The sequence below is a fragment of the Emydura macquarii genome, unplaced genomic scaffold (genome assembly GCF_026122565.2).
Source record: "Emydura macquarii macquarii isolate MOO-44397 ecotype Brisbane River unplaced genomic scaffold, CSIRO-AGI_Emac_v2 contig_306, whole genome shotgun sequence".
Classification (NCBI taxonomy): domain Eukaryota; kingdom Metazoa; phylum Chordata; order Testudines; family Chelidae; genus Emydura; species Emydura macquarii.
Genome location: NW_027130443.1, coordinates 12,634,513 through 12,645,782, shown reverse-complemented (window position 1 = coordinate 12,645,782; position 11,270 = coordinate 12,634,513). Strand labels below are relative to the sequence as shown.

Below are 11,270 nucleotides of genomic sequence, written 5' to 3'. Positions count from 1 at the left end.
GCTTTGTTCATCTTAAAATGGCAGCCCCCGGGGATTAATCATTACTAGGTGCACGGTCATTAAAAACAGCCAGCCAGTCGCCTCCTCCCGCTGCGCTGCAGCCGGGCTGAAGAGAAAACTTGTAACTGCAGGAACCTGGCACCGCTGGAGTCAAAAACTTGGCAACAGCAGAAGCCGGATCTTAAATCTCAGCTGCCTGCTCCACCACGGCCATAAATCGCCTCGTGGAGGCTGCGTGTGCAAGGCTCTGATCAAAGCGCCTTGCTGCGTGGCTGCTTCGACTTTAACCCTTTCTGGTTGTCACGCCCGTGGCCCGAAAGGGGGAGCAGACCCCAGGCAAGGTTGGTCTGTCGCGGCCTGACACAGTCTGGCCCGAAACGCCCTGCCAGGCCACACGGATCCCAGCCCAGCACTGGGGTTTTACTCCTCTTTAAGTCTCGCTCCCTTCGTGCCACTTTGTCCTTCGTGGGTGCAATGAGTTTGTGGGGTCTTGGGCTTTGCAGTCAGAGGGTATCTCAGCTGGATGGCCCATGGGACATGAAGTTAAACCCGGGGCATTTTGGGGAGGGTTGGGCCTTTCCAACGAAAACTGCCTCGGCGTTACCCAGGTTTTATTTCTTGGAGGAGTTTCGTTGGTGTGTTTGTGTTTTTTTTAAATAAAAAGCAGCTTGTAAGTGAGAAAGAAGCTGAAGCCGGGTGTATTGCAGTGGAGGTGCAAACAGCAGGGCTGCCCCAACCAGCTACCTGCCCCTGGATTGCTATCAGGCAGGGCTCTCGGAAATTCTCCCTCTGCGGCCCGCTCCAGTGCAGGCCAGCGGTGCTAACAATCAGAGCACGCACCAATGTAGCTCACCAGGGGTATGTCTACACTGCGCTGTAAACCCAGGTCTGTGCGGGACCCAGGCTTATTGAGTTGGTGTTTCCAAGCCCGTGCTTGAGCGTGCACACGCATTGTAAACCTGGCTTTGCAACGGCTGGCCCCGTGTCTCACAGCTGGGCTAACGTATTCACACTGCACTGCACAGACTGTCCGACTCGGGGCTGCGGCTTGAGCTGCATCCGCATTGCAGAGTGACGGGGCTCAGAAAGCAGTCACAGTGGGACTCAGGCTCCAACCCATCCCCCTAGCAGGGTCCTAGGACCTGAGCGTTTGCTGACCTGAGTCAGGCTGACTTGTGTGTAGATGGAAGTGGGGGCTTGGGACCAAATCCGAGTCAGCGCCGGGGCTTAGTGTGCAGTGTAGACACACTGCATGTCTAACTCTGCTTCCTGTAGGCAGCTGGTCTCTCGTGAGCTCCCAAAAAAGGGATTCGTGTCCAGGCTGTTGTCTTGAACTGAAATGGGAAGCTGGTTGGGACAGGGCGTGGCTTTTGGTTGTGTTTGTACAACACAACAGGCGACGGGGAGCTAGACGTCTAGGCACTCCGGTAACACGAATAACCACGGCCAGGCTTGGGGGAGGCGAGTCAAGTTGATCGTGGTTTCTTTCACCAAACCAGTTGCCCATGCTTAGAATTCAGGTGCTTTATTCCCACTGCTGCCACAGAACAGAGGATTTGTGGAGAAGGTGAGACCCAAGAACCAGTCTGGCGGTGGCCTCAGGAATCAAACTGGGGCCCTTCACAGTAACAGCACGAGACGCTACAACTTGAGCTAAAGAATGAAATTCCCCGGGGTGCGGGGAGGGAAGCTGGAGCAGAATCACATCCCCGGGGGTAGAGCTGGGGGGGTCTCAGGACACGTGGTGAGCAGGGCGCTCCCCTGATCTCCCATGCGAGGCCCCTCCCACACACGAGGCTTTTGCTGGAGATCGAGTCCAATAGCAGTACCCACACTTCCACCCCCCCGCACCTTAACGGCCCTTCTCCGGGGGATTTCCACGCCGAGCACACGCACGGCCGGGCGTGTTTCATTTAACGGGTAAGGTGTCGCTCCCCATCCCAGTCAACGACCCGAGTCAGAGCAGTGCAAGTCCATTGTCCACAGCGCCGCTGCTCCTGACTTTACACCCGTGTGACGCTGGAGTTTTACCCCGTCACCACAGTCGCCTGCAGCCTGAAGCTTTGTCCCGATTCACGGCTTCTCTGCAGGCTCCGCCTGGAGTCCTGGAGGACCGGTCTGGCTGGAAGTGCCGTGCAGGGCGGGGTAGGAGCTTAGAGAAGTGAGGGGCCTTCAGACACCGGAGACTCACCTGAGCTGACCTGCGCTAAGGGCCGCCCGCCAGCGGCACCAAAGCCGAGACCCACACGGCTGTGACGGCGGCTGGCGGGAGCACAGACCCGGTGTACCTTGCTTACCTGTCCCCATGAGCACGCCTGATGCACCATGTCCTGCCACCCCCCGTCCTAACTGGTTCTAACTGGAGAGTGCACATCAGCATTGTTGGTTCCCAGCCCCAGCTGGGGAGGGAGCAGCAATGGGGCAGGGATGGCACCTGACCCACATGTGACCCGGGGGTCCTGTCTCTGCTCTGTTCCTGGCCGAGGTCCCGCAGAGCAATTCTGGGCGGGCAGACAGGGCGTTGGGGACCGGCCCGGGGGGCAGCACGGTGCCACCCTGCAGGCGCCCGACTCAGAAGTACATGGAGCCCTCCTTGGCCGCCCGGTCGTACTCTTGGATCCGCGCCTTGATGTGGGCGAGCTTCTTCTTCAGGTAGTCGCAGCGCTCCTGCTTCTCCAGGAAGGCGGGATCCTGCAGGGACAGCAGGGCGGGGCCTTCGTCAGCATCACCCATGGATCCGGGCTTCAAGCCCCGCTCGCCGCCTCCCCCCCGGGCACTCACAAAACAGTGACCAGAGCCCAGACTGGGGAGCCGGGATGGCACCTGCCCTCCAGCCCTGTGCTCGCTGTCCGGCCCCCTCGTGCCCAACCCTGCGGAGAGCTGCGTCCCCAACAGCTCTGGCGCGCCAAGCACAGCGCAGACAGCGCTCCCACCTGGGAACCTGCCTTCGCCTTGGGCCCGAGCCCTTGGCTGGGAGGCCAGAGCCGAGGCGCCTGCCTTGTGGTGAGCCGTCCCAGGCAGGACGGGATCAAGGGACGGCACCAGACCCCGTCAGCCAGTCTGGGGCCCCCAGAAGAACCACATGGTCTGAGTCCAGCCGCCTCCAGAGAGAATCCGCTTTAGGGTCATCCGACCCCCGTCCTGGCTCTTCCACTCCACACGAGTGGGAAACCCCGAGACTCCCCCCCCCCGGTTGGCCAGAGGGGCCAGGCTTGCTCTGGAGAGATGCCCCAAGCACTGTTCGAATGGGGACCCGGGCTGGAGAGCCCCAGGGCATGTTGGTACAGTGACCGCAGCGCAGGCGGGCACAACTTTTCATCCAGCCAGCTCGGCGCAGCTCCTGCCCCGGCGTCACTGCTCGGGGGCCTGAGCTAGTGCAGGCACTTCCGCACCCGCTACAATCACGCCCTGCGCCGGGGCGAGCTCTAGGCCCTACAGCGCCTGCCTACTAGCCCCCCCGCCCCTCGGGCTGCCCGGGGCATGGTGTGAATCCAGGACCATGCCTCCAACTCACCCTCTTTTTCTTCTTGTATTCCTTCCAGACGTTGGCGACTCTGCTCTGTTCCTAGGGAGCACAAAGCAGTGGGTGAGGGGGGGGCTGGCCGAGCCGGGCCGGGCAGCCGCAGGAAGCAGCCCCCGCAGAGTCCTCGGCTGCGCTGTCGGGAACTGGGCATTTCTTTGCCCAGCAGATTTGGCAACATGTTTCTGTTCTGAAGGGGAACATTTCGATTCTGTGGAATCAGCGTTTTCCGACAGGAGCCCGGGCCCCTGGACTGCTGCCGGCCAGCTCCAGTAACGAGCTCCTAACCAGGCAGCAGGCGAGTGCAGCAGGAAATTACCTCCCGTCTGTGACCTTCTGCTGGGCGTCTGGCAGGATAACTTTGACAAGGGCCTGGCTGAGAAACACGGCTGCGTTAGCTGGGGCTGGCTGAGATCTCAGATCTCCCCCCGAACAATTCCCTCTGTCTTAGGAACGTAGCTAATCGGGAATGAGTCGGGGGACGCGTGTGTGTGAACAGGGAGGGGAGACGCGGAACGCAAGGTTTGGTTTAGTGATGCTAAAAGAAAGTGTGAGAATAAATTTCTGACCGGCTTAAGCCCCAGAAGGTCAGACTCTCATTAGAAGCGTCACACACACAGGCACCCACGGAGCTGAAGATGCAGCAAATAACCCGAATTGCAAAGCCCTGAACAGTGAAAAGAACGGACTCCCAGCTTCCCCTTTCCTCTATCAGCCCTGGGCATCTGCTCCAAGCATGAATAAAACCAGCGGGGGCAATGTGGTTTTATGGGCCACAGGGGTTTGATGTGAACTGGCTTCCTCAAGGAAGCGCAGGAGGAACTCGAAGCACAAAGCGCAGTAGCGCTGGTCCAAGGAAAGTTTCCGGAGAGCTCAGTAACAAGAGCCGCAGCGGCTCCTTTGTAGTTTCTGGTGGGTCAGGCGACCCTTTGATGCTTGTCTCTTGACTCCAGTACCAGTCTCTGGCCAAGTATCCCACCCATCTCCGGGACCCTCCAGCCCTGGTCCTTCCTCTTTGCCAACACTGCTGGCAAGGGACCAATCAGCTCTAGTGGGTTTTTTGTGCGTTGTTCCTGTCCCACTAGGAAATCAGCTGAGACCCGTCCACTCACTCCACCCAACTCTCCCCACTTTCTGAACCAGGCAGGATTGGAAGCGGCCCCTTTCCCAGCCCCCGCTCCAGCCTCCCCCTGCCTTCCGCCCCGCTTAGCCACTGACCTTGCTGGGTGTGTGACGCGGCAGCCTGGTCATCATGGCGTCCAGCTCCTTGAACTTCTGCAGCGCCGCCTGGACCTCGTCGTGCAGCTCCTTGTACTCTGCGTACTGGTCGTTGAAGACGGCCTTGTACTTCTCTCTCTCCTCTGGATAGCAGATCGCCGGGTACTTCCTACCCAAGCCCGAGAGATTCGGGGGGGGGGAAAAAAAAAAGGACATTGTGATAGGTGGGGGCGGAACTGGCTAGTGACAGAGACAAGGAGAATGTTAACACACGGGGGGGGGGAGGAAATCAGAGATTTATTAGGAAGGAAAATGCCTGCAGAGCTGGGTGGATGCTCAGATATTACGTGTAGCCTAGTGGTATCTAGAGCCCCCGGGGTCCCATTGTGTCAGGTGCTGCACACACACAGCGGAAGAGCCCCTGCCCCAAAGAGCTCAGGTCTACGTAGAGACAAGAAGGCTCTTTCTCCCGCTGGGGAACTGAGGTCCAGAGAGATATAGCGACTTGCTGATGGTCACCCAGGGAGCCCGTGACAGAGGCAGGCATTGAGCCCAAGTCTCCTGGATCCCAGTCCAGTGCCTGAGCCACCAGATGGAGAGTGCAGCATAAACCCAGCGGTGCCTGTTCAGCCCCCCGGCCCCTTGCTCTTGGCTGTGCTGACAGCCGGGGGCATGGATGGGGCGGGCGGGCCGTGACTTACACAGCATAGTCGGGCACGATGTGTGGCTTTGGGGTGTGTCCCGTTGGGATGGCGCAACTCAAGGGCCCTGATGCCTCGCCCTGCTCGGAGAACGCAAGCTGCTTGGTGACCTGCCCTGGAAGGCGCCTGGACGGTTCCACCTCGTCCTGGAAGACGATCCGCTTGGGTCTGGCTTGCAGGAGGGCTGGGTTGTGCTTCAGGAGACAGAGAGGTGTGAGGCTCGGCAGCAAAGCGGCAATCCACCTGGGGATTGAGCCCAAGATTTCTAGCTCTGTGCGTGGCCTAGCCATGAGAGGGAGACACTGCGAGGGACACAGGGCGGGTGACGCAAGCCCCACGCCCCCAGCCCTATGCAGAGGGCAAGGGGGTGCCTACACTGCCGGCGGGGGGTGTGATCGCAGCACCTGTAGATACAGAGCTCAGTGCTAGCTTGGGTCGCACAGCAGGGAAGCCGCGGCTGCGTCCCCAGAGCGGCACCAGAGGACGTCTGCAGGAGTCGCGGTCACACGCTTCCCAGCTGCTACGCAGCGATGCCCTGAGCGAGGGAGGGTGCTGCTGCATGGCGCCCAGCTAGCTGCCAGCAGCACACGAGGCGTGATGGCCGTCTCTGAGGCAGCCGGCGCTGGAGCCAGGCAACTGGGCAGGATGGAGCCCGGGGATGTTCCAGACCGATGATTCATACATCGCTGGAAGGCAGATCAGGGCGCCGGTTTGTGGGTCCCCACTGGGATCCCGCCACAGGAAGCCATCTTGAGTCCCTCTGGGGTTGATCCCGGAGCCCTCCCTAAAACCACCACTGTCTGCAGCTCCGGGTTTGCCTGGGTCAGGGCTTTGCTCCAACATTTCCAGGACTCTCCGCCCCACACAATGCACCAGCGCGTGGGGTTGGGGGTGTAGGGCCAAGTTAGCCACGGCCCTGGCACCCTGTTATACCAGCTAGCCAGGCATCAGCTCCCCGCGGGAGCTCCCCAGCAGGCCTGGGTGGAGGGGAAAGCTGTTGGCAGGCTGGGGGAGGGAGGGGGCATGTCCAAAGTAGGAGGGGGTGTGGCTTAGGTGGGCCTTGGAAACATGCATGCAACAGGGCCCCCATAGCGTGAACTAGGGGCCACGCCGGCCCCTGTAGCCCGCGACTTGCCTCCCCTCCGCCCCTGCATGGGGTGAATCCTTCCCAGAGCCAAGGGAAGGCGCTGGGCCTTGGGGGACCAGGAAGGGGGCAGAAGAGCTACGCCCTCTGCCTCCATCCCGCAGAAGGACTCACCGGAGCTTCACAGGCTTCCCGCTGCTTCCGGGCCATCTCGTGCCTCCACATCTTCAGGGCCACCAGGGCCCCGGCCAGGTAGAGCAGCGTGGTGATGAAGAGGAAGGCGATAGCCGCCACCTGGCCCCCTTCCACCCGGCAGAAGGCGGCGATGAGCGGGTTGCTGGCGAAGAGGGAGTAGCAGAGGCCGCCGCGGTTGACGTCGTTGATGTAGACGATGGCCGCCGCCATGTAGAGGAGGAACATGATGATGTTGAGGGCGAACTCGGTCAGGGGCCACCAGTGGGAGTTGAGGAGGATGGTCCGGTAGTACATGGTGACGCCCAGCCCCAAGAGGATCACCGTGACCAGCCACACCAAGCTGGCCACCACCAGCACAAAGGGGGTCATGGGGCCGTAATAATTGTACCCGTAGCCCCCCCCGAAGAGGCCGTCCGAGAGCAGGTTCCCTCCATACAGGTTGTTCCACTGGTAGTCCTTCTGGATGTAGGCGCAGACGCAGGCGAAGACCATCCCGCCAAAGAGAAGCTCCAGCCCAGCCATCAGCCTGAGCAGGCCTGGCCATGACTTCATGTAGGAGTACTTGAGGTGGTAAGCCTCCAGCTTCTCCTCGTAGCTGGGCACGGGGGGCTGGCCCTGCTGGCTCCTGGGGGGAGACATGGCTGGCTCCTGGTTCGTCTCAGAAGGGCTGGACCAGGAAGGTTCCTGGAAGCCACTGCTGGAGCTGCCATCCCCAGATGCCCCGCGGCGATCGAACAACGGACTGAGGGGTGGGGAGTGCCGGGCGCCGGGCGTCGCGTAGGTCAGGGGCAGGAACGGCTCAGGCTCATGCCTCCATCTTTGGAAAAAGTTCTTCCATGACCGCGGGATAAAATGCCTGACAGGCTTCAAGGGAGCGGCCTCTCGGTTCTCCGAGCTGCAGGGGACGGGCCCGCCGGCCGGCTGGGCGTGCAGAGGAGGCTCCTGGGCAGAGGAATCGAAAGAGTCCGAGAAATCACTCTTGGGGGGGTAGGACCTGCCAGACGCCCTCGTCCAGGACGCTGACGGCCACATTTGCTCGGAGGAGTTTAGAGGATCGCCCAGGCCGTCCGACTCCACCATGGGCCTCCTCTTCTCCCTGGAGGAGGTGGAATGTGCCATGCGTCCAGAGGGCTGCTGAACGGGGGGTCACAGCATTTCAGTCTCCAGTCACCGTTCTGCGTCACGGCTGGCGCCGGGGGGAACGTCCCTCTCTGCCTCCTGGCTGTGTCCTGCGGGAGCCAGAGGGAAGAATCACGGACAGGTCAGCGCTGAGGTTGATGGGGCTCCGTCACAAACCCATTCGTTTATTAACGACGTCGTTAAAGAAGATTCCCTTTGTGAGAGTGGCAATGCTGTGTTTTGTCCCAGCCCTACCCAGTAACCTAGGGTAAGTCACTGCCCATCTGTGCGCTTCAGCATCTCCCTCTGGTCTGGCTAGACTGGGCCCTTCAGGGCAGGGGCCGGCTCACGCTGGGCACGTACAGCGCAGCGGGGCTGTGGTCTGGGCGAGCGCCTCCAACTGGTGGGGAGATAGCGGAGGCGTCCCGGGCCTGGGATTAGAACCACGAATCCATCTCCCACAGCGGTGCCTTGGGCCTGCAGCTCGGCTCCCTCCCCCCCAGGACGCCCCCCCATCGCTCACTGCTGGGTAAGTTATGAATGGCTCAAGAACTCAGCACCAAAGGAGCAATCCGATTGGCTAGTGGTGATGTCACCTCCCCCCCCCCCCACACACACACTCCACTTCTTCCCCCTCCCTAGGAATCCTCACGGGTAAAGAGCCCCTTCACACTGGGGTGCATTCCAGGCCCCTGGGCACCCACCCCACTAACGCCCCCCGAGGCTGGCCTGTCACGGTGCGGCTAGTCGGCGAGAATCTCTCAGCTGCTCGGGATTGTTCTCAGCTCATCGCGCAAACCTCAGGAGACGCAAAAAACCTCCGTCGGGCGTGAAAAGCAATTAACCGGAGCCGCGCTGGGCTGGCACGGCAAGCTTCCGCCGGCAGCTCCTTCCCATCCACCTCGCCACAACGACAAGCAGCTTCCAGGAGCCCTTTCGCTGCTGAACTGACCCCGCCGAGCGCCTCCGGCTCCGAAATAACATCAACGGCTAATAAAAGAAAGGCCGCCACATCTAAAGAGATTCCCCTTCCCTCCTCCAGAGGCCCGCTCTCGTCCCTTCTCACCCGCCGTGGGCACCTGTTTAAATAGGCCCAACGTTCTGCTCAGGCACCACCCCGGCGGGGACATAGCTTTTCCCTTCATACACCGAGAACAGCATAAAGAAGCCACCCCGGGCAAGGTGGGGCCCATCTAACCCTGTTTACTAACGACCCACCACAGGCAAGGACTAATGACAGCCGCACGGCCGGGCTGGTTGCCTTCTAAAACACGGCTAGCACCACTGCATGGCTCGTGAATGAGTTAAGGGGCTACTCAGCTGACTAACGCCACTTGCAGAGCCGGGCTAACGTCACGGGGATACCGATGAGCACCCCCGGGGAACAAGAGGCCAAAACGCCATGTTGGATTGCAGTTGGTGCGTGTGTGAAATCCGAAGGAACGACGCCTTCGGCTGGGCTGGGTGATTGACATTGGGGGTCCATCTACCAGGGAGACTCTGTTCATCCACAGGGCACAGCCAGACATACCCCAGAAGAAGTTAAGAGCTCCTGTCTTCCAACTCTAGATGGACTGGGGGCATTCACGCCAGGGCTGACTGGGAAACAAGGATTCTTGGGTTGTGTCCCAGATTGGAAAATCCCCCCCACCCCCCCAGCTACTCCCACATAACAAGCGTGAGCAAGACACCCCCAGAACAGCCCAGTGGCTAAAACGCCCACCTGGCTGGTCATGCTGCCTGATCTGGAGCAGGAACTTGAGCCTCACACGTCGCCATCCCTGGGGCTCCGCGGCCCCTGGGTTAGTTTACACCTGAGATGGCTCCGTGGCGGCCACACCAGCGCGTTTCCAGCAGAGGTTTCTCTTTTTGACGAATTGGCAATTTCCAGTGGAAAAAGAAGTTTCATCGAAAAATTCCCAAACGGGCCCTAACGAGCGGGGCCCTCCGCTGTTCCCTTAGGGAGAACCAGCCACAGCTGAGCTGCCGCCCTGCCTTACCCCGTACCGCACAAAGTCCAGCGGAGAGGATGCAGGGCCGCACAGCCCCTCGGACCCGGGGCTTGTCTGCACCGGGGATTCTTGCAGCAGCAGAGAGCAGGGCTGGCGCCAGTGGGACCTACCCTATCCACACGGCTGCAGGCCCCATGTTACATGGATGCCATACAGCAACGCCCGGGGCCCACTTCTGCGTCCGTCAGGAGTCGGCAGGCAGCAGCATCGGACTGGGTGAGGCGGTTGGGAGCAAGGGCAGGAGCGGTCTATAGGATCTGCACCAGCGGCAGGGTATCCTGGGCCACGCCAGCTATCCCAGCGCGGCCGCTAATTGTGCCTATGTACAGGAAGGGAGGTCCCTGTGATCTCAAACAGAAAACGGTGTGAGCCGTTACCTGCCTTGGGGGCCGGGGCACCTAGGTTCATGGCTGATCCTCACCCTCCCGCTGTCAGCATGGCAAAGTCGGGGTGCGGTGAAGGCGTCCGGCCCAGCTGCGTCCCTTGGTGCGTTCTCAGCCTCCAACATAAAACAGGGAGTTAAATATTAACTGCGTCCAGCCGCAAGGCAGCCCCGTGTGCAGAGCCGGGGGCCCTGGTGTCGCTGGATGATAAGCTCCACCCTGGGGGGGGGGGGGAAGAGTTCTCCTGGAGCACCCCCACCCAGGCAGGCGGCACTCCGCCCCATGCTTTCCTGCCCATCGGCCAACCCTTCCTGGTGGGGGGGCCAGTGTTACTGGCAGCAAAAATGAAATCTGTGCGCGCTCCGTGCCTGTCAGCAGAGGGTGGATTCCTTCTGGCCCCTGAAGGTTGGGCCGTCAGCCGCACTCGAACTCTGGCTTTGCAGCAGCTGGGTACAGACCTCTCCCCCCCTGCTGGAGTAACTCCATGAACCGGCTGCAGTAGTAGGCTAGGACTGGGGAGGCTAATCGTACTGTTAGGACCAGCGTGATGGTGATCACTGCCCTCTCCTGGCTGGACTCAGCTGTCTACCACAGGCACTCTTCTGCTGGTAGCTCGCAGAGTTTTTCCTTTACATCAAATAGGTCGAGGCCTGGGCCAGCCCCACCGTTGCCAGGAGGCCCCACGGGGCTATTACAAAGTTTTGCAGGAAGGATGGGGAGTGGGGGTCACAGCAGCAGAATCTGGCCGTACGCGGGTTTGTTTCCGGGTCTGGACATGTCACCCTCCCCTCGCCCACATGCTGCAGCTGCAGCTAATTAATACTGACAGGTCGTCAGTCCATAGTGGGCCCTCCCACCCCCCGTCTGTCTGCGGCAAACACTGTGCCAGGCTCCACTGAGCTCCATCCATTAGACAACCCTGCCTCTCTTTGCTCCAGGAGGCGCCAGGAGCGTGCATTTACCGGCCTCGGGCCCAGCGCCGGTCCAGTGCGCCCTGTTGCAACATGGCTAAAGCTTTTCTCCAATTGATTACGAGAG

At 60.8% G+C, this 11,270-nt stretch overlaps 1 protein-coding gene across 1 annotated transcript; it reads right to left on the bottom strand.

Annotated features, from left to right (window-relative positions):
- Positions 1 to 1,528: 1,528 nt before the first annotated feature.
- OCEL1 (occludin/ELL domain containing 1) lies at positions 1,529 to 10,355 on the bottom strand. The gene is made up of 6 exons (XM_067559912.1): positions 10,227 to 10,355; positions 6,698 to 7,947; positions 5,440 to 5,633; positions 4,739 to 4,907; positions 3,515 to 3,565; positions 1,529 to 2,691 (listed from the first exon to the last, which is right to left on the bottom strand). Exons 2-6 carry the CDS (start codon positions 7,835 to 7,837, stop codon positions 2,572 to 2,574), a joined length of 1,674 nt encoding a protein of 557 aa, XP_067416013.1. The 5' UTR covers positions 7,838 to 7,947; positions 10,227 to 10,355; the 3' UTR covers positions 1,529 to 2,571.
- Between the last annotated feature and the right edge of the window lie 915 nt (positions 10,356 to 11,270).

What these genes read in the sequence shown, in the direction of transcription:
- OCEL1 (XM_067559912.1), bottom strand. Translation starts at nt 7,837, where the DNA reads ATGGCACATTCCACCTCCTCCAGGGAGAAGAGGAGGCCCATGGTGGAG. An exon ending in GGGAAGCCTGTGAAGCTCCG is followed by an intron (nt 5,634 to 6,697) that starts GTGAGTCCTTCT and finishes TGTCTCCTGAAG; the next exon opens with CACAACCCAGCCCTCCTGCA. An exon ending in CGCGTCACACACCCAGCAAG is followed by an intron (nt 3,566 to 4,738) that starts GTCAGTGGCTAA and finishes TGTGCTCCCTAG; the next exon opens with GAACAGAGCAGAGTCGCCAA.